The sequence below is a fragment of the Macrosteles quadrilineatus genome, unplaced genomic scaffold (assembly GCF_028750875.1).
Source record: "Macrosteles quadrilineatus isolate MER2022 unplaced genomic scaffold, UCM_ALF_1.0 Scaffold_3__2_contigs__length_128488019, whole genome shotgun sequence".
NCBI lineage: Eukaryota > Metazoa > Arthropoda > Insecta > Hemiptera > Cicadellidae > Macrosteles > Macrosteles quadrilineatus.
In genome coordinates this window covers 127,652,352-127,675,977 of record NW_026542596.1, presented here as the reverse complement: position 1 = coordinate 127,675,977, position 23,626 = coordinate 127,652,352, and the positions used below count along the sequence as shown (strand labels likewise).

Sequence of the window (23,626 nt, the reverse complement as noted above, 5' to 3'; positions counted from 1 at the left end):
TTAGGTCTCAAAATGTTCTAAGGAACGACAATGCTTAACAGAGTCAACATTACTTGGGTTGTGACATGCCATGGTTCAATCATCATTGCTATAAGTTTTAATGGGTGCCAAAATTTTTTTTGTAAGAAAACTGTTGCAACATCCCTTATTAATTTGCACAACTCTAGGGTAGAAGAAAAGGGTGCAATTTTATAACAGTACTAAGGTGTTTGTATCCAACATGAAATGTTTTGTTATTGTTAATACAAAAACAAATTGGTAGAGTCCATAAATATGTGGTTCATTGAACATATACTGAAAATGAATCCAATCCTGCTGTCCCTGTGGAATGTCAAGTACTGTATTGGCTTGAACCGGTTGACAAGTAGCAAGTCATAGGCTGTATCTCTGATTCTGTTGTCTTCAGGTTGTTTTGACCTCCTACTGGACGCTGAGAAGTGCAAGGCTGGTATAGAGATACCCATGAACATGGGCATGGGCATGATGGGTGGAGCTGGTATGTTCTTTGGTAGTGCTGCCACACCCTCCATGAGTCCTCAGATGACACCCTGGGTCCAGGGCAGTACACCCGCCTACCCTGGCAGCGGCAGCGCTTGGTCCCCAAGTGAGTATATCTTCATAATAATTGTGATAGGAGAGGAAACTTCAATTACAGATTCAAGTTATGCATTCATAAATCATTTTTCTTTATAACAGTGGTTCACTTCATATTTAGAAAACAGAGAACAGTTTGTTGAAGTGGACTACGTAATCGAGAAAAGAAATACTAAATATATTGAAAACTTAAGATCTCAGCGGCAGACACTACGATATGGAGTACCCCAGGGATCAATCTTGGGGCCTCTTATGTTCCTCTGTTACGTTAAGGGGTTACCACAGATGATCCCAGTCAGTGATGGATCTATGTGTCTGTATGCTGATGACTCTAATGTTTTGTTCTCAGGAAAATCCAACTTAATTATTGAAAAATCCTCAAACAGGAGTCTCCTCTCTATAAAAAGGTTTTTGGGTGAAAGAAATCTGCTTATCAGCACAAAAAAATCAAATCTAATATCCTTTTCAACTAAACAATCAATAACAGCATTTGAACCTAATATTTTTATAAAAACAGACAAAATTGATCAGGTAAACCAAACAATGTTTCTGGGACTGGTTATTGATGAAAATCTATCTTGGGATAATCACATAAACTATGTAGTAAATAAATTATCATCTGGCATTCATGCCTTGCGGCTGATGTCCAAGGTTTGCAACTTGGAAACTCTTAGGATAATCTATTATTCTCTAATTCATTCCCACATATCCTATGGAATCGCCATTTACAGAGAAACAACTAAGGCAAATTTGGATAAAATACTTATAAAACAAGAAAAGGCTATTAGAGTGATCATGAAATTAAAAAGAACAGATTCAGTTAAAAATATCTTTCCTGAATTGGTTGTATTAACAGTTTACAGTTTGTATATTTATGAAACAATAATTTATGCAAAACAATTTCATTTATTATCCACTGCAAGTAAATATAACACACACTTTCAAATTAACCTTCCTAGACATAATTTAGAATTCTATACCAAAAAACCTTCATGATGCAGGCTTAAAATTTCTTCAAAAATTACCGATTTCACTTAAAAAAGAAAATAATACAAACAGATTCAAAAGCCTACTAAAAGACTTGTTGATAAGAAACCCATTTTATTCTATCAAAGAATTTTTAAATTGTAATCTCGAAACGACCATTTGAATTCCAGATACTACCTAGTTTTACTCTGACGTAACCTTCTAAGATTTTGTGATTTTTTTTAAGTTATAGCACTCATTTTTAGTTTTACTATATAAATCCTTTGTGAATGATTTTAATTATTTAGTTTATAATTTTTTTTTTATGTTAGTTTAATGACGCTGTTCAAGACATGTCGTCTAAACTTTGTGAATAAAGAATATTTGATTGATTGATTGATTTACTGTTACAAAGTTTAAACAATTAAACTTTAATCTCATAGTTAATTCCTAATTACTATTGTATATTTAAATTAACCTCAAATTTTGTGTTCCAGTTGGCAGTGGTATGACTCCTGGAGGTCCCAACTTCTCTCCGTCAGGGTCCAGTGATGCCAGCGGGCTGTCCCCTGGCTACAGTCCAGGGTGGAGTCCCCAGCCAGGCAGCCCAGGGTCTCCAGGTCCCTCTATGTCTCCTTACAGGGTCTCTCCCTCTGGAGCTGCTTCACCCTCATACTCTCCACACAGCAACATCTACGCTCCTGCGTCACCCAGCCTCACACCAACGTCGCCCAACTACTCCCCGACCTCACCCTCCTACTCGCCTACTTCACCCAACTACTCACCGACGTCTCCTTCGTATTCACCTACTTCTCCGAGTTACTCACCGACGTCACCGTCGTATTCGCCGACTTCTCCTTCATACTCGCCCACATCTCCGAGTTACTCGCCAACGTCTCCCAGTTATTCTCCAACATCCCCCAGCTACTCACCGACTTCACCCTCATACTCTCCTACTTCTCCATCGTACAGTCCTACTTCACCATCTTACAGTCCGACTTCTCCGTCCTATTCGCCGACCAGCCCTTCATATTCGCCGACATCACCGAGTTACTCTCCGACTTCCCCTAGTTATTCACCAAGTTCGCCCAACTATACGCCGGCTTCACCGTCCTATTCTCCAACGAGTCCATCTTACTCTCCGTCATCTCCTCAGTATTCACCTGCCAGTCCTTCTTATTCTCCCTCATCTCCAAAGTACTCCCCGACATCTCCTTCATACTCTCCAACTTCCCCCAGTTATGCTGCGTCCAGTCCTCAGTACACACCAGCCTCTCCTCAGTATTCCCCCACCTCACCTACATACTCACCTACCTCTCCCTCATATTCACCTACTTCCCCCTCCTACTCTCCTAGCTCACCCAAGCATACTCCTGGGTCTTCAACATATTCTCCAACAACACCCAAATACTCTCCCACCTCCCCCACATACTCTCCGACCAGTGCTCAGTATTCTCCTACCAGCTCCAAGTACTCTCCCACCAGTCCCACCTACACCCCTACCTCCCCCACCTACAGCCCCACCTCTCCCACTTACTCCCCGGCTGTTCCTGGGTATTCACCCACTTCTCCCATTTACTCTCCAACATCTCCCCACTACGAGCCTCAAGATGACTAATTACCTAGTCATATGTTGTTAAAACTATTTAATAGCTTTTTTTATAATGTTCTGTTAGCATTGGGTTTAAACACTCTTAGCAGGAGTGATTTTTCTATGTATAAGATTTGTAAATATTGAATGCCTGTGAGTTTTTATAAATGTGAGAAACTTTTGTTTATTTATACAATAAATGTTGGAAGCAACAATATTATTTTTGTTAAAACTCATTAAAAGCTACTAAGCTAGGTACAAAGATGGAGTTTTAAAAAGGAAAAAAATCGAAACCAAAAAAGTCTTGTTTCATAAATCATGTTACCTTATTTTTTGAATTTGTGATGCTTATCATCACTATATTTTAAATCATGATGTCTCACATAAAAACTGACATTTTGTATACATTTTCCAGTTTTGGTTTAGGTTTAGAACTAAAGGAGATTGTACTGTTAATATATTTATGTATTTTAATAATATTGTCAATAAATCCATCATCAATTGGAATGTCTTTTTTATTGAGTAGTTGGTTCCAAATCTTACTATTTTGACACTTTAGAGATTAGTTTTAAGATTAAAACTTAGTATTTTTGCTTCTTTAACGGCACCACCTCCATCTCAACACAAGCATAATACTCGAGTGCTTAAGCATGGACTATCTTCTAAAAAATTAGTTAGGATTGAATAACAACAAGAAAGTAGGAAACATAGAATGTGTTTTATACATAAAAAGTGGAATAACCTCCTTAAAACTCTAGATACATATCTAAATAACAAAACGTCTTCTTAACCTATTTAAGTATACATTTTGATTTTAAAACATAATACTGTTTGTGGTGATAAACATTGAAGAGCTATACAATAACAATAGTCCCCCACGAAGGGTGCAAGTGAACTGGGATAAATAATTACTATCTTATCTCTTAGTCCCGTTCCTTCCTGAGTTTTCGTTACTGGAATGGTCAGAATTTATTTTAACAATGGAAATCCTCTCTCTTTGAGATAGTGCTTCTTTTTCCTCTGCTTCAGACGCCTCGCTGTTCCATGGTTGGAGCTCCGACGAAGCGAACAGAACGTAGACGATTCCTGAGGAGATGAGCATTCCTGACGTGATCAGGAACACGAGCTTCCATCTTTCTAATGTTTGCTGAAATCATAAGTTATAAATTATTTAAATATAATAAGTTGAATGCTGCAGCAGCTTTTAATGTGGATGTAAGTTAGGTATATACATTTACTACAACACCACACTATAGGGTGCCCAGTTATTTGTGATAATTTTGAGTCATCACTCTGAGTGATGAGACGAGAGCTTTGTTACTAAGACAGCTAGGTATTCAACATAAAAAAAATTACAGCAAGTTTCTTAGTAAATTTTGTTAACATGGAAGATACTGACTGCTAGGGACTGTTCCTTACTAGGCTTGTAGCCTCCTAAAATTATCGTAACTTGTATAGGTTAACCCAATATTAGGGTTAATTTATTTTGCTACACTCTGTAGGTCTACAAATCTTTGACACACATGGTGATTTTAAACCAGATTACTGTATCGTTATACCAGTGTTTTACTGGAATTGCTCACCAACAAATATTAGTGTAATGGCACTATCCCAGTTTGTATGTATAAAGCTAATTAGTGTACATACAACATGTATTAACCCTTTCAGTGCTATGCAAAGATTTATCATTAGGTCTTTTTCCCAAAAAGTGCTATATAATGATATATCGTGGTTCGTGTTTCATCCGAAAAGTGCTAAGCGACTTTCGATCGTGTGAGTTTAAATGGGCATTTCGGTTGACTCGGTTGTTGTTTCGAAACAGTGATGGTTCCTTTTGATTCCTCATACAATTGAGGCCTGATATATCATTCCTTAGCACTTTTGAGTTACAAATTTTATTTTTACCGACTTTTTCTCACACACGACTTTGCCCCTGTGGCAAGCTTAGCACTTTTCGGAAAAAAATAACTCCAGCATTTTTCTAAAAAAAATTCTAGCATTAAAAGCGTTAACTGGTGCTCATTGTAGACTACTCACATTGTTGAATGTCAACTCTCCGACGAGGTACGCAGACACAAACCCGGGTGTGTTGGTCACCAACCCTACGACACCTTGGAGTACACCTGACAAGTAAAAAAGTGATTAAAACGTATAATTATTATGAATGCAGAATGCATTTAAGCAAAATTTCTATAAGCTATTATAAAATACCACCTTTTTCAATTAAAATGCTTAATTACATTTCCATTACCGTTGCATCCAGCTTATTTTATTTTACACATTTAGTTAGTCTAACTAGTCTCATATCATACAAAGGTGTTTATATAACTGATAATAAGCTGATAATTTAGAAATGCAACTATTAACCTACACGGCAAAAAAAAAACACACAGTAAAATTAGTTGGTAGGGGTAACATAAAAGTACCATAAGCTACACTATGCTTCAGGAAACAGAACGATTTCATAATTTTCCAAAGGAGAATATAACCGTAAAATGTTATTTATTTTATTGGTGTATTTAGAAACCATCACGTAAAAAATTATTCTTCTGAAATTCACTTCCGTACATAATAGAAATATAATGAAAGACGCACATGCAGGGTTAATAAAGTCTGGAGACGCCCTATTAAACTTTTTAATGGGTTACACCAGGAAAATCAAACTCTGCACATGTCTATTTAGCATAAAAGTGTGCTTTTTTTGGTATCCCAATTTCGTCTGAAAACCCAAAATGAGTTATTTTGGGGGCTGCTCAAAAATTTTAAATATAAAGCCCCATCAAGTGACACATAATTTTAAAGGCCATTAGTTTAAAATAATATCGGTGAAAAAAAGAGGCCTCTATCTAAACTTATTATAGAGTGGCAGCCATTTAAATTTTTCATCGCCCTGAGAGACCCCGTATAAAAATATACATCAACATCTCCTATTCACGTTTTTATGGATTTTACCACAAAAACTAAACACAGTACTTAGCAAGAAACTAAAAACTACTTTTTGGTCGGTATGACAATTTACCCGGGTGCCCAAAATGGAGTATTTTGGGAACAGCTCAGTAATCTTTTTTACTTTTTGATAAACAGCTCACTTACTGGCAAAGTTAGGACTGATGTCGACTACATTGGACAACGGCCCGGACGTGACGGCCCCATGCACTCCTGTGGCTAGGATCAAGAACAAAATGGCAAGTTGGGAGTTGCAGCCAGAGTAAGCCAATCCGATCACCAACAACCCTTGCAGAATGTTGCCTAAAACAACAGAATCAGTATTAACATCATCAGAACAACAAAGAGGGTAGGAGTTGTTGGGAATTGGGAATCATTTAGTATCAGGAGATACAGACACTTATTTCATATTTTATATTAACTTTGGATACTGCAAGTATAGGCCTACATATCATCCTACTTTGTGGAATGTCAAACCTACTTAAAGGTTTTTGGGATAGCAAGAATTTAATTTGAAAGGGTTCACATTGATGAAACACCAAAAATTTACACTTTATGGTATACAAAAGTTATAATATTGCACTGTCACCGTAAATGTAAATACCGGTATATTTTTTATACAAATATTGATTTTATAAGAACTAGTAGCTTGAAGCCTATTGTAATCATGTATTACTATTAATGGTGAATAAACAACTTCTTGATTCTTGAACTATTGAATATAAAAACTATTTTACTGTGGGACTGAAAAATAGTTAGGGGCTGGACAAGGACCGGCATCAGTACGGACGAGAATTCTGCCCCAGAATTGACGTCACCATTTTCAAACAAAATCGACACTGAGACATCTAGATTGATAACTTTGGATACCCTTGACATCATTTTTGAGTGAGTAATCACATTATATATATATATTTTTTTTTTAATTTTAGGATTGCAATACTCATAATTATTTGCACTCAATGTGTTAATTACTTTCACACAGTAACTGTAAAATATTTGTTTTAAGTTTTTATCGGAATACATGGTGCATACCAGTACTCCATTTAAATAGGTGCTGCTCTATAAACTATAACCAAACCTCGTAAAAACAACTTACTAAAAAATACAGCCAGTTTGCGTACATTTGTTCTGCTCAGGGCTTGTTTCTTGAGAAGATGATCCGCAAAGATGCCGAATCCAAGAGCAAATAGCCACCGACACAGATGCGGTATGCCTGACCAAATACCTGCCTGTAATACAAAATTTGTCAATGTAATTCTCTGAAAATTACAAATATGGTATGGGTCTGAATCACTGAGCTAGAGATACGACTGGAGAGAGCACTGAATGAGAAAATTGGGAAATGTTGGCCAGTTTGTATATGGGGGCTCATTACGATATACTTTTGGTACATTTGAACCAGGGGATTGTGGGATTGTACATATACATATATAGCTATGTATGAGCCAATGATCTGATCTCCTAGTTGGTTAACCCTCACACACCACCTGAGTCCTAGTTGGTTTTGGACATCACAACATTTTACAGTGTCTCGATTTTTTAGCAGAGTTGCTGTGTCAGTGCTACTCCAGTTGTATTTCTAGCTCAAAGTTGATCAATAATTAATTGAAGTAACAATATTTATACCATTTTCCTAAAACCATTTCTCTACAGAACCTATGACTATTGACTAATAAAACAATAATTTTTCCTGCATGCAAATGTTATAAATACTATACTTACTTTCCAAAAAATCTAACTAATTTTTATTTACAAAAACATAAAGAAACAATGAAAAAAAATTGTGTAATTTTGGTTCGTTACCTCTGGTGCAAGAGGGACGTGTTCATCCTTAGCATGTTCACCAATATTTGGGGGTTTAATCTGCTTTACCTTATCAGACCTTACTTGATATATGCGTATAAACAACAACGCAAAACATTCAATACAATATAAAACCTTTCATTTTAGGAACTACCCATTAAGAAATCCTAAAATCTAAATAAATCTTGGAATGTAATAGTTCGCCGCCAAAATGCAGTGAAGTGACAGTGAGTAATTAAGTCTAGCTTGCTACTGTACCATTTTTATATCGAGCCCCAAAATGACGCTGAAGTATGTCGGGGCTTGGGTCATGAGAGTGAAGAGACCCCAGCCTCCGCCCCACTGGGCTACAATCACCATGTAGACTGGCACGGAGGTGGCAATCGACCCCCAGGGTATCCGGGTCTGAAACAAGCAAAGATTGTTGGTTAGAATTCCAGTGGCACAAAATTATAGTTGGATAAACGCGATGATGAATAAAAAACACTATCAATTTTTAAGATAAAATCTTGTCAAATCACTGAAATGCTGTGCTAGCGATTTGTTTTTGTTGTGGACAGTAATTTTCAAAGCACCTATTACACTATGCCAAGCTTATGGGACATCCGTGCGCTCGGGTATGTTGGGATGGAAATGTACTAGTATCGAGCAAGGAAGAGCTCGAACGGCACTTGCTAAGGCTCGTAACTTACATTTTCTACTCATTTCGTTAACACTATCTTTACGCAATTGTTGCGTAATTTACTGTAAGATAACACGTACCGGTAATCTTAAAATAACATGTTACTGGTCTTAAGGGTTGTACATTGTACAACACTAACACTCATTGCTTGCAAGACAAAGGAGTGTAGTATATAGGCTTTACATGTACTTTCACCCCTTCGTCTTGCAAGCAACGAACTGTAATGAACCAACTGTAGTCATCCTCTGCCACTTTTGTCATGTATCTTTTATCCACGGTTACAAATTCAAAATAATAGTACAAAAATCACAATGCATAGGTACCTTCTTCTTGGCTAAGGTCTGACCCAGGCTTTCCTGGATGTACTTGAGCTCTTCACTTGTGATCCACGGATGTTGCGAGGGTGAGTCATACACGAGCAACCACCACATGATGAACCACACGGTACCCAGCACTCCGGTCACGTAGAACACATAGTCCCAGGTCAGGTGGTTCAGGATAAACCCACAGAGAGGGTAAGTGATGGCCACACCTACCGAGCTGCCTGAAAATCAAGAATCATTAGTTCGTAAATTTGTTTGACATATTAAATATATTACTAAGATATAGTAGACATCGTCAACACTTTGCGATGATATAGCTCCATATGCACCTAAATGTAGGTTACGTTAGATTACACCTAAATTTAGATCAACCCAAATTAATTGTTGTCAGATTGGTACTTTAATGGAGAAAAATGTTTTTTTTAAATAGTGATGAACAGATACTGATAGTATATTTACCGAGATAAGCAGACACAAATTTGCTTCTCTCATTGGGAGGAATCCATTGGGCAGTGAGGTGGTGCATTGACGGCCAAGCCATCCCCTAGGAACATATGTACAGTAAAATTACACATTAAATTTAGATAAAGAAAACCTGTAATGTGATTCAGTAAAAAAATCACATTCGTAAAGACATAATAAGAGAATATAGGCCTTCTGGTATTTGAATCAGGCACTTTGACCATTTAATTCTAGAGACCCATATAAATTATTAAGAACAGTGGTACCATCTCCTATCACAATCACAATGACTTAGTGGATAATCCCCTATAAAAAAGTAATTTCTGGCCATATATGGCCATATCAAAATTCCATATATGGTTTCATAAAGCCATATATGGTTTTTTATGGACATATATGGAAGCAGATATGGCCAGATGTGGTTGTATCCATATATGGTGGTGTCCATATATGGTCATATATGTAGTCTATATATGGAATTATTGGCCATATATGGCCATACATGTTTTCTATATATGAAATGATTGTCCATATATGGCCATACATGTTTTCTATATATGAAATTATTGCCCATATATGGCCATAAATATCCTCCATATATGGAATCATGGTCTTTATATGGCCATATATGACTCCCAGGTATGGAATTAAATAACTCATATACGGAATAATAATATTCCATTTATGCTCATGTATAAATGAGTTTTTGACAATAACTGGAATTATTATAAGGAATAGTTGCCACATTTGGATTTTGTAACTGGACTCCCAAACACTTCTTATAATATATATAATACTATAAATCTTAAAGTTTGTGAGTTTGTGTATTTTCTTGTTGCTCTCGGAAGCACAAACTATACTGAACTGATTGAGTTGAAATGTGGTACAGTGGGGGGCAGATAATATAGGCATTTCTCATTTAAAGTAATTTAGTAGTAAAGTAATAAAGTATCCAGATTTGAACCCAGATGACAAAATCCTGTACATACATCTATTGTACAATTTTATTATAACGCAACAAAATCTTAAAACTGACGTATAATTTTAAAATTGTAAGTGTAGTAGGCCTAAATAAAGAGAATATTATATTAATAATTAATTTATTGTACCTTTGCTATCAAACAGCTGCAAATATCTATGTCACGTAGTTAGGCTATATTAATAATAAAATTCTTCAAATGACATAAAATGTCTAAGAAAATCTTGTTTTACGAGACCAAATACAGCTTCTCTTATTTGTAATGGGTTTTGTAAAGACATCTGATATGAAGCGGTTGTGGTGTAGTGGTCAAAGGGGTATTCTCCCACGCTGGAGTCCCGGGTTCGAATCCCAGTTGGCTATTTGAAAATTTTGTTTTGAAATTTTCAAATTAAAAATTTTTATTATGGTTTTAATGCATAGTTTATAAGATTTAATGTGAAAATATGTTTAATTGTAATTTTTTTATTTATTTATATATTTTTTATTAAAAAATTTCCATATATGGGGGATTCCATATATGATCATATCTGGTTATATTTGGTCCAAAACCAAATATAACCAGATAAAAAAAATTTTATATGGCCATATATAAACTTTTTCATAAGGGATGACTTACCGAACGTTAAAATATACCGTAAACTTATCCAAAACAGTTTTTAATAGGTAACAATAAGCAGTCAGATTTTTTTATCTAAACTTTCAGACTTGAGAAAAAAACCTTTATGTATTATGAGGGACAGAAAAGAAGACAAAATGGATTAAAGATGTCGAGGCAGAGGCTGTTAGTGGATGCTGACGACAAATTTTCATCTTAAATGTAAATGGTTTGGGAGTAAATAAGAACTGTGTTATGATTTCCCTTTCCAAAATTTTAAATGAATTAGGGATTACAAGAAAGAGGTTGATTGGCACATGTTGGGATCTTGACATTGGAGCACTCTTAAATTTAGTTCCACCAATAGGCCTACAGCGTGTCAATGTACAGCGCTATTTAATTATTCCTCCACAGTATTTATTCAGTGACCTAAGCCACGTACCACAATGAGGCCTTGGATCACTCGGTTGGCTACAAGAAGTTTGTAGTCCCAATAGGCACAAGCGGGGATCAGCAAGTTGAGGAGGCAGCAGCTGAAGTTACTAAGGCCGAAGATGGCTTTGGTTCCGTACTTCCGAGCGAGCACTCCTCCGGGAATCTGGGTGACCCAATGGAACCAGAAGAAAGCCCCCAGGATCTTATTCTGGATGGTTTCATCCCACGGGAACCCTCGGTCTTCTTCCTGAAAACATTTCTGTTTTTAATTTGATATTCGTTTGACAATCTGAAAACCTGATAAAGGCATTTTTACATGAATGTATGTACAGTACAATATCTCAGCTACAACAAGTCTCTTGTGGGGTCAAAAAATCAAACTTGTTATCAAGACTGACTTTTAATGAAGGTTTTGTAATATCTTTGTCTGCTTCTTAAGCTACTCAACTGTTTGAACTCTGATGTTCCGTTGATGTGGGGTCAGTGCTTTGTAATATTACTGAATGGTATGATAAATCTCTTGAATCTCTATCTTTATTTGAGGTACACACCAGTTTGAAGACTGATGTTCCGTTGATGTCGGGGTCGATACATTGTGATGTCTTTGTCTGATTCTTGAGGTACATCCAGCTGACCATCGACACCATAGCGATGTTGATGTTGATTCTCACCATGTAGTTGACGGCGAACCCCGCAAACACTATGTACCATAATACTGTCCGCGCTGCAACAATAGTATCACAAAATTAATAGACACAGGCACTAATTTCATTTTTGCAAAACCAATACAACTTGTTATATTTTTAATTTTTTTACTAAGTTCAGACAATTAACCGTAGACAATGCTAATCTGTACTTTTTGAAAACATACACTAAAATTTTTGTAGCAAGATAGTTTATTATACCGTACATTTTTTCCTACATCCATAGTGTAAACGGCGTTTTGTAAAAATATGCAAAAACAAAGGTGTCTTTGATTCTCAATCGATCTACCACAAAACACATAATGTAGGTTTTGTGTGTTGGTAAAGCGATTTACTGGTCGCATGTCTAGGCTCTGTTTACGTCAGGATAACAGACAAACTAGGCAACTTTGATTACCGTACATCCTTCTGCCAGATTCTACCTTCAAATTCCTTAGACATTTCTGTATTACACAAGCAATTCTTGTAGCCGGTTAATCACCATATACTTAAGGATGTTAGGTTTAATGTTTCTGAGAAAATTCATAGTTTTGGATATTGTGTAATATGGTTTTATGAAATTAAATGAATTAATATTTACAAACACATTTTGACCTTAACGATCAGCTGGGTTGGGTTGATGATAAGCAGGAATGTCATATGATTAGATATTGAAATGACGGTGAGTCAACCAGCGTATTTCAAAGTCCGTCAAAATAATATTTCAATGTTTTAATATATTTTTTATCAGCCATGCAAAATTGTAGTCTATAAATTTCTTAGTGAATTATTGTTTGTTTTACATGAGTCAAGATTACGGAAATATTTAACCAATAACGTAACGTTATTCTATTGCAGTAGGAAAATGTATTGACCTAACCCGCCGTTAAACTTCCCTATCCCAAGCGTGATGTATACAACTTCCTTACTTCTCGAGTGATGTAAAGTTGAAAAAAACTCACTCGGTGAGGTAATAAAACCCATTTAAATAACATTGAGGGCTTAACTTAAAAAATATACCGCTATGGAGCCAACGACGTTCAACGCTAGAAATCAGCTGTGCGCTTGAATGTTATTGTTATGCTTTAAAGTATTTTCCTAACCTAGCTTTTGTTTGTAAAAGAATGTTACTGTTAGAAGATGAGTGAAATGGATAATTAATCATATTGTACGTAGCCCCATGTATATTGTCGGGTCAGGTAAAATCTTGTACGTTACACGTTACGCAAGAGCGTGTTTACATCACTTATGAGAATTATGCAACTCGCTTACGCTCGATGCACAACATTCACCTGCGTGATGTAAAAACGCTCTTACTACACTTGTAATGTAAATAGCTATTACAGCTTCAAAAATCGTAATTTAAAATCATTCCAATAATGGTTTTCTCTGAGCTAGCTTCTTCATGTGGTCCATGTTTTTTTAGTGTTAGTGTTTACATGTTATCACAGAACCTGATTTTATTTCAGTGTCCTATGCTACAGAACTTCTAAGCATTAAATCATATAATTGAGCTACTAATTCACGGTGTTTAGAACATCTACAGACTACAGTTTCATCACAATTTGGCAACTAAGGTTCACAACAGACATTTTATATTAGGCCAACTAAATTATTATATTGTTAATTAAGATCCGCAGTAATACAGATATAGAAGGCTTCTCACTCCATTCTTTACTTCTCATTGGGTAAAACGTTATGGTATATAGTCAATGGTAAAACACATCTAAGTTACGTCACCATCTTGACTGGTAATAATAATGATAATAATAACGTGGACGTTTTGTAATAATCATACATATCTCGTATGCACCAGCCAAAGCGAGCATTGAGTTTACTAAATTAAATTTTGCCAAGTCCAGGAAACGTTCAGAATTAATTTTCCTCAAGGAGAGCCAAATACAAACAAAAGTGATATTGGTCGAGTCACTTTTGGAGCCTTGCCACAGTTAGGGGCGAGGTCAACGCATCATGTCCTTCTATTTCCGATTTTGTCTCTAAAAATACCTAAACTAGAATTGGAAATGAGTAAGCCAGACAAAGACTGTTATCTGTCTATATTCAACCTGTTTATTATTCAGCTTAGTGTGGACGGATCAATTAGTGAAACTAAAACCTATTTCTATATGGCACGATTTTTTTAAGATATTGTTTTTTTCTACATTCACCTGACTAAGTGGGCTTCCTTGCATTTAAAGTACAGAAAGTTGCTAATTGCAGCATTTACTTACTTTTTCCGCACTCTTTTATTGTGCCGCACTCCAGTATTCCATCAAACGACAAAAAAACATGCTTTTATTAGGCACGTAATACGTGTAGGCCTACGCTTGAAAATAAGTTTGTAACCCTGATACTATGACTACGACCAGCTGTTGCAGTATTTCAAATTTTGTTCAACGCTTGGATTTAACCAAACCAGGCTAACCTAAAACGTGTTGTTTAGTGTTTTAAAGACTAACTATTTCTATGCTTTCCCGTATAATAATTGTAGGAAAAAAATATTTGCAACACGAGTGCAAATCACCTTTGCTGCACTCGACAAATTGTCCACACTCGTTTTCGTAAACATTTCTCTCATGTGCAGCAAAGTACCACTTCGCACACTAGTTACACAAAAAACAAATACACTTCGGCAGAAAGTACAGTCTAATAGTTTTTGAGACCTTAAGTTTTCATTCGAAGTAAAAATTAAGTATACGCTTGCATAAATCCCAACCTTAATTGAATAAGTTTGAAACCGAAGATGTTTTTGCACCTTCTTAGTGTTTCATTTGACACTGATTTAGTTGTTACAGTAACTTAAATATTGAGATAGTCTTCTATATTTAGTGACCTAATTCAAGGGTACGCAAACTTATCATACCACTTGTCATTGCATCAACACCTTTATGGATATAATCTAATCGTGCAAAGTCAATGGTTCTAAGATAAAACGCAAGGTATGTTGAAACGCTTGCGAATTTCAGAGAATGGTACAAAGGAAGGGATGGTGGTAGGAGGGTAGATTACTTCTAAGGTGAAGACATTTTGGAAATTGTTATTGAACAAAATTAATTAAGAATGTACATTAATGAGTAAAGTCTGAGTAAAGGGTAAAATAAGAAAATGCAATATGTGTACTTTTTAATTTTCCAGAAGGGGAAAGGAAAACATACCTTGCAGTACGGTATTCCAATTAATATTATCTTTCTTCTTTTATACTCTACCAACCAAAACACATATTACAGATTCAAGAAGGCCCATAGAAATCAAATAAACATCAAAAGTTAACTAGAAGATTAAAAAAAAAATATAGCGAAAAAGATGACACCTTGTGTCTCACCAATTATTATTTTTTTGGTTTCTTTTAATACTCTCTACGAACGGAAACATTTAGGCAAGTCCATACATCGGGATCATTTTAGGAATCATCTGATCTTGACAGTAATTGACAGGACTGCCAACTGCTACTGTCAACAGAAGGCGTGGCTGAGAAACAGCTGACGTCGAGACGGATCGTTTCATCTCAAGGATTCATATCAATTGAACTACAGTCAATGAGTCATCCACAGATGTTGAGTTATGTAACATCATGGTAACATGAACATCACCGAGATAAGTGGAAATCATGCGTTACGGCGGTACGGGGTTTGCATGTGGAATACAGGAGTAAACTGTGATACGAATCTTTGACTATTGTAGAGGTTACATATTTTTTCTTTGGCTAGTTTCAGAGAGATTTGTTGCTCCATTTTAGAATCTAAGGTCGTAAAAATCGTAAAATACACACATATGATAGTTTTTATGATAACAACGGTTCTATGGTGAAAGAAGTTGTCATTTCCGTTTGGCTAGGCAAAGAATTGGCTTATTCGGCAGAAATCATTAATTCATGTCAGCACACTCTGCCGCAACTCATTGAACACTGTACGTTCATTTTTGTTCTAAAAGTGGATACAAAAGATTGGAATTGGATGCACAGCTTTGTACATAATCAATGAAGAAACTTAATTTTCCTACAGTTAACTGACAAAGCGGGGTTTCTTGTACTGATAATAGCACCCAAAGTGAAAGTATTGTCGATTGTCTATGGTTGAACGAAATGGGAAACGCTGCACCAGCTGATCGTAGTCGAAGTATCTGTGTCACCAACTTATTTTCAAGCGTATCTATACTGTATATTAATTACGAGAGCCGATTCTTTGTGTCAAAATTGTGGACAACTAGGAGAGGTCTCAAATTAAAGTTGTCGATCCCGTGACGAAAGGAAAAATAGTGAAATACCCAAAATTTTAACACACACTTAGATATAATATAACGTAAAATGTTCTCAATAAGAATAGCATTAGAAGCCATTTTTCTGCTGATTTTTGTTTACTTCAATACAGCTGATCGTGATTTATCATTATAAGCCAGTAAGCAATATTACATTTGGATTACTCATTTGCCAGTCAATTCTGCAATGTACTCTGCACTAAACAAGCGATAACTTTATCCATAATAATTCAGACTTTTTAGTTACGTATTAGGTAGTTGAAATCAATTGGTTTACTGTTCAATTTGCAAACCTGTGTATTTTTAAGTAAAATAGTTAAGCGTATAATAAGTAGTAGAATCATAGGAGATGGCTTAAATCAAAGGAATTGGACTAATAAAAACAACAAAATTAGTGCGGCAAAAGTACGTAAATGCAGCAAATAATACTTTAATTAGACACTTTGCGTCCTATAACCAGAGCAAGGAAACCCACTTTGCCAGGTAACTGTAGGGAAAAACAATTAAATTATATATGTCTAAAATATTTTTCTAATATTTTATATATACTGTAGTATGTACACTGCCACGAAGTCCTGTCTCTGTCCTGATGTTTCACTAATGTTTTGATACAATTTACCAACGACAGTAATTTAGTGCTAAGTCATTCGCCATTGACATACATTGTGATATAAATGTTTCCCTCGCGCCGAGTGACACAGTTATCAATGGAATACTATCTTGTGAGAGTCACGGGTCAACGGTCAACTGCACGATTGCACTACGTCCAGCACATTTTGTTTGTCGCAACCCAAATTGAGAATCCACAGTGGCACTTAAATACAATCTTACGTGTGGTGCGGTAGCCTTAATTCGTGTTAAACGTTACATGCTACGATCCGAACTGATCACGGTAACTCGTTAGCATGCTATAACCATACATTGTTAGCTGGAAACTGACTGACCGCACTATCGCTGCTGACGACCACGTCGCTGATGCGATACCAGTGGGAATTCTTCAAGTAACATTTATAATTATGAATATCGATTACACTGATTACAGTATGTCAATTTTAAAATTAAAAATAACATAAAGAATAGCATCAACGAATGTTTGAATAATATTTTAAAATTTAACTTAAAACGATTACAAATCTCCCATCGTTATTGTACATTTAAGCGTTTATAAGCCAATCGTCGACCTCCTAATCAGAGGTTTGACTCTCGGCTTTTCAAATAATGTCAAAGAAGTTATTTGTAAAGAACTGGCTTGAAGAGACAAGTTAAGACATTATATCTGCGAGCTACACAAAGATCACTGCGAGTGTCAAAAAGTAAAACATCTTATTTATGGTACTACTGCAGTTTTATACCAGAATATTGTTAATTGGGTTTAAATAAATAACTTTATCATTTGTTTGGCTGAGGTCAAATTTGTTTAGTGTACTTAATACAATTTAAATTACTGATAATATTACGCTACATTAAAAGAACTTGTTTTAGTGGCATCTAGCGGTAACTGGACGAACTGTTGCGGACGACGATGTAAGTGCTATCTAGCGGCGAATATACGAACTGTTACAAACGTCGATCTAGAGCATTGACTTTATATCTACACATCTACACATCTTTATATCTACTGTAGATATAAAGTCAATGATCTAGAGGAAAGGAGGAATGGGTTTTATTGGTAAATGCTAATAATTTACGAATGTTGACGATCTAGATGTGGGCATGGGATCTATACTATCAGGCAGATAAGGCATTTGGACTCATGGTTAATTTTAAGAGTATGTTTAATCTATGATTTTAATAAGGCATTAGGCCTTGGGAGAATATCATCTCTGATTCCTCATCAGAAACTGAAGAGAACCTTTTCTGCGAAGGAGTGGGGGGCGTGACGTCACTCTACTCTTGAGGGAACACCATTACTGTAATGAGACGTGATTTTAACTTTCAACTTTATTTTTTTAGAACTATTTTTTAAAATTAATAAACCTAAATCCGATTTTTATTTTTTATATTATCAGCGAGTTTGGTTGGTTCGGTTAGGTTATGGTAGTTTAATTTTATAATAAAAAATTTTTAAATTAATTTTATAATGAAACATTATAAGTAAACCTTTATTTATGTACTATTTAAGTACTATGTTTTATCTATGGTTCAACGCTTCTATTTAACCTAACCTAAAAACGAGTTGTATAGTGAAAAAATATATAAAAAAGACTTGTTATTTATATACTTTATAGTAACTGTATGATAAATATAATGTGTATCGCGAGTGCTAAGTGCATTTGCAGCACTAGAGAAACTTTCCACACTCGCATGCGGCTCGTGCGTTAACATTTACCTCGTGTGCAGCAAAGTGCCACTTTGGACACTAGATACACAAAACTATTGCTGAACCGAAAACATTTTAAATGGACTTTTATGTCCAGTTTGCATAGAATATCTGTCACACTATCGAAAACCATGAGAAGAATGGCTCACAACTTGTTCAATTTGAATAAAAACATTGAACACAGCAGGTCTACACTGATAGAATATTTTCTCCGTTATCTAAAGTCAATGTTTATATCCCCTCATAGAGGGAACAACGACAGATGTTTTATCAGCTGACTTTATAAGATCAATCTCGTATAACGTACAATGATTAATTAAGTGTTGAGAGCTCTTCAAAGTGCCGACAGTCTTGTATGGAATGCAGTTAAGTATTTTTAGTGAATTCCCCATACGGAATATCGGAATAAGCTATTACCGTAGGTCTCATGGTAAGACCTAAACCTGGGACCACTTCAGTTTTTACGGTCCGTACAATTAACTGAACTAAGGCTGTAAGAGGATTAGGCCTAACGGGTTCTACAATTCTAATCTTTTCCTTATTTCCAAATCGATTCATTCAACTTAAATATGTGAATTTACAATTTAGGAACAAAACCCAATTATCTTAACAATCGCCAGAGAAGCTACAAGATAAATAAAATCTTTAAATTGTAATAATGAATTTAGGTAGACGAAGCTAGACAACTAGAAAACCAGACGAAAGTGACGTAAATATTGTCCTTGTTGGCTATTCTGATATGTAAATTACAATTCAAATTTCAATTTTGAAAAGTATAATGAAATGGAAAGTCGATTGTACAGTGAATTGAAGATTGTGGCTTTGCTGCAGAGTGTAACCCAGTGAGTACTGTTAACGCAAAAACTGTTCAACTCTACTCTATATAAGTTGAAATACAAATTCTTAGAACAAATAATTATTCCACGCCAATTTTGTGTTTTTTAAGATTAACCTATGTTGCTTCTCGAATCATATCCGTCGAATATTCAGTTGTAATTTGTAATTAAAGTATATTGTAAACAGATTAGAAACTCTCTCAAAAACACATTTAAGGTTTGGTACCGGTGGACTTTGCAACTAAATCCAATATAGCAATAAAACGTAAGTTGTTTAGTAACTACTAAAAAGTAAGTTTAAGTTGTAAGTTGTTTTATAACTTGTTGTAAAACAAAATACAGTACTTCGATTCTGATTTTTGATAGAGATGAATAACATTTATTCCTTCACTTTTATTAAGTAATCATTATTAACGTGACGTTTTAACATTTCCTCTTCTATTACAGTACCTACCATATTTTCATTATGCTGTTTTTAGCGAATTTCCCTTAGGGAAAGAGCTGTTACCGTAGGTCTCATAGTAAGTCTTGGACCCGGGACCGATTTACTTTTTCGTTTTGAGGCCCCCCCAGAGGCCAAATATACCGTCCGTTCAAATTAATATATAGGCTATATTATTGTTTTTATTTATGTTCCTATCAATGAACGATAACTCGAGGAAAAATGTTCAGATGTTGATGAAATTTGGTATAATCATGTAAACTTACATTTATTCGTACAAGTTCGCGAACCAGCATGATCGGACCATGGGAACGGGGTTTTACGGGGGGTTTTATGGGGTAAAAATGGGTTTTTCTCATTTTTGACCCAAAAAACACAAAATTTCCCAATTTCTCTAAATACCTTTTTAAAGAGCTTAAAAAACAAATAATTTAGTATACCAAAGTATTTTTGTACGGTTATTGGTAACGGAGAAAATTCAAAAATTGTAAATTTATAATTCCAATGTTGTTTGTATGGAGAATATTGTAAAATGTTGTAGTTTGCTTGTTTATGGATATACTTTGATCAAACTTGGCAAATTTATTTATTTTATACTAAGCTATTAATATTTTTTAATCACTTATTAGTTTCCTTGTAGCAGCAAACCTAGGTACTCGTTAAACTTAAATATGTTGATAAAATTTAGCAAATTTATTTATTTCATCATATAGTATTGACGTTTGGCCAAAAAATACTTTTTACCTTCCTCGTAGCAGCAAACCTAAGCACTCGTCAAATCTAATGTTTTTAAATTCGGAATAAATATGTCTTATTTATGGGAATATTTTTGTAAAAATGTAATCAGACAAGTTGAAATTCGCTTAGTCTGCAGGTTTGCTGCGAAAGGGGTACCATTTTACTTTTATTATGTTTTTACCCTTTCACTATGGCATTATTTAAGAAATTACGAATTACGATTAATTCTTTATTCGTAGGTATCATGCAAGCTCCAACTATACGTGTTTACAATTTCCAAAAATGTCTTAATTTTTTTGTTTTCGTTTGAACTAAATCAAATCAAGTTCATATGATAAACAGCATTCTTGATGATAGAGATCTGAAATGTTCTTAACCACATACCGTTTTTAATGTTATAACCACGGAATCAAAACATGAAAATTCATTGACGTGGTTGTAATATATTGAGCTGTCTTCTACTGACTGTTATTGTTGTTTTCTGATCCAGTAAGCAACTACTATTATTTACTGGGGAAATATTTACATTTTTGTGGTATGATAGCAAATATAGCAATACTAAAACGTTTAAATGCCTCAAACATTAAAATGTACCAATAAATATCATAATCACATAACTCTATTTAGCTAAAAATGCACATGACAATTCACATAAGCTGTTTTCAAAGCCACAGTACTTTGAATGTGAATTGTATGTAGTTTTAATGCGCCTAAAGCATTGCAAGTTCTTCGCAAAGAGATGATGACGCAAGAGAACAATTTGGGCCTAAAACAGCTGTGGAAAACATTGCAGAACATATGATCATTGACGTGTTTTAATAAATTACTTTACTTAATCATATGATTGATATTTAATTGTGTAGGGCCTATTGCTAAATTATTACTGTCATCCATAATATTTTTATTTTTTATTTATGTTTATGTTTTCCTGCTTCTTTTAATATTGCAACTAAAAGTATTTTAATTGGAATTTTATTTTGTCTTATGAATATTGAACTTTTATTTCTAGCAGTTTTACCTTTAGAATATAGCATCATTCTATTTTTTTAGACGTATCAGAGTTTAATTATTAAATAAAAATAAGTACATATAGTATACGACGATGAAACAAATCAAATATTGCTTCGTGTGTTTCCATGGAGACCAATAAATATACACTTCCAAAAGTCTTATTAAAAAGCGTTGACTTGTCAAAAAAATATCAAAGGCAATTTATTTAAGACAATTCTCGGTACAGTGGCTAAATATGTGCAAAATGTTAACTTAATTGGTCCAGTAACGTAATGGAAGGACAGGCAGACATCAAATGTATATGATTTACATATAAATTATACGTTGTCACTGACAAAACATGTCCTAGTTTAGTTATCGTGGATTATTAATTCCTCGGGGAAGTTTCCACTCAAATATATTTTCCCTTTTACAGTACCATGTTGTTTATTTATTCAAATCAGCATTTTACTTAAGAACAAACTATTTGGAAAATTATGAAATAAAACGTAAAAAATAGACAATAGTTATGACAAGGCAGTTTTGGCTGGAAATTTTACCGAAAGTTTGTTTACAATGATTACAAAATATTTATCTCTTTTCATTCAAGGATCCAATTACGAATTGGATTACCACAAACATTTAATGTACTACGTACCGTAATTAATATGTTGCAAAATACAATTAGATTTAGGCTACTTATAATATTATGTAAAATAGCGTATAACAAATCAGTGCATCGGAAACTATTGAATTAGTTGGATAAGGTGAAAATAACTTATGTAATTCATCCAGTTTTCTCTAATTATATTCATCAACTATTATTTTAAGATATAAAATACACTCCAAATCAAGTAGCCTACAATTCTCAGTATAAATTATTTTTACACGTGAATCTTAATGATTCGGTGATATTATTCAGCTTACAAATTACGCTATAGGCATACAAGATAGTTTTGCTATTCGCTAGCGTAAGCGAAATGCCAACCGCTAGAGCGCTTACACAAACACGTGCTACAGTACTGAGAATGTCAACTAATATTGACACAGCTCTATTAGAGAGTGATTTGCATGTTTGGAAGCCATTACCAAACTAGACACGTACAGCAGGGAATGGTATTGGTTACGCGATTCAATCTAGCAACTCAAAAACCTTGTCTGTAATGTCAGGCGGGGTTGAACGGTTCAATGCGTTCCGTGTTAACCCTCACGGTCGACGGACATGCGCGTGAGTGTGAGCGTGAATATGGATAAGATGTGAGGGGAAACGTACAAATAAAGTATAGATATTTAATTATTAATTGTTGCTGAAATCGATCGTTTTACTTTACCGGAACACATCGTGTGGATATTTTTCATTTTTTTTTTTGTCACCAGTTAAAAATCTACTAACGAATATCACTGTGTGTGACACACTGGAAAGACAATACTAGTGAATTTCTACTCACCCAAAACAGCCATGTTGATAATGTTATCACGACCGGAGATGACGCACAACACTATGCCACGGACACCCGCGTCGAACTGACTTCCCCAGCCGCCGGCACCCACACATGTCAGCTGGAACTCAACAGCTGTGCAACAATCATAGTCTCTGACAGGTCTGTGGCGTGAATAATACAGACATATCGATGGGAAACTAACCGCGACGCATCTGAAGACAGGCGACGCGGAGTCACTGCGGCGCGGCGGCGGCGGCCGGTACTGCCAACATTGCCACATCGCCGACCAAAGATCGATGACGGCCGGGACAGCTTGCGACTACACGCAATACGCAATACGCATACAAGCGTGGCGGAGAATGTAGTAAATAAATTGTATTGTACGTTTCTGTAGTAGGTAATAATTCATCTACAACGGTTGAACTGCAAATACAGTAACCTAATACGAAAATTAAAGGTGTAATAACAAATCTGTAACTTCTATAATCAATCCTGGAACCAGCAAAGATCTCGTGTGTCTATTTGGTTTCTGCAAAATA

General features: G+C 35.2%; 2 protein-coding genes across 2 annotated transcripts in view; one reads left to right on the top strand and one right to left on the bottom strand.

Annotated features, from left to right (window-relative positions):
- The window catches only part of LOC128990842 (DNA-directed RNA polymerase II subunit RPB1-like), a 33,623-nt gene extending 29,965 nt beyond the window's left edge, over positions 1-3,658 (top strand). Inside the window, exons 25-26 of the mRNA XM_054413456.1 lie at positions 407-604; positions 2,058-3,658. Coding sequence (XP_054269431.1) covers positions 407-604; positions 2,058-3,178 — 1,319 coding nt within the window. The 3' untranslated portion in view covers positions 3,179-3,658. The remainder of the gene's footprint in view (positions 1-406; positions 605-2,057) is intronic.
- A 213-nt stretch (positions 3,659-3,871) lies between these two features.
- LOC128989791 (vesicular glutamate transporter 2-like) lies at positions 3,872-23,332 on the bottom strand. Its single transcript, XM_054411839.1, has 10 exons — positions 23,094-23,332; positions 11,934-12,106; positions 11,390-11,629; positions 9,368-9,452; positions 8,909-9,129; positions 8,162-8,308; positions 7,197-7,329; positions 6,245-6,400; positions 5,189-5,274; positions 3,872-4,298 (listed from the first exon to the last, which is right to left on the bottom strand). Exons 1-10 carry the CDS (start codon positions 23,104-23,106, stop codon positions 4,068-4,070), a joined length of 1,485 nt encoding a protein of 494 aa, XP_054267814.1. The 5' UTR covers positions 23,107-23,332; the 3' UTR covers positions 3,872-4,067.
- Positions 23,333-23,626: the final 294 nt, after the last annotated feature.

Coding starts and splice junctions, on each gene's coding strand:
- LOC128989791 (XM_054411839.1), bottom strand. Junction 11,630..11,933: donor GAACATCAGTCTTCAAACTG/GTGTGTACCTCA, acceptor AAATGTTTTCAG/GAAGAAGACCGAGGGTTCCC. Junction 9,130..9,367: donor ATTTGTGTCTGCTTATCTCG/GTAAATATACTA, acceptor CTTGATTTTCAG/GCAGCTCGGTAGGTGTGGCC.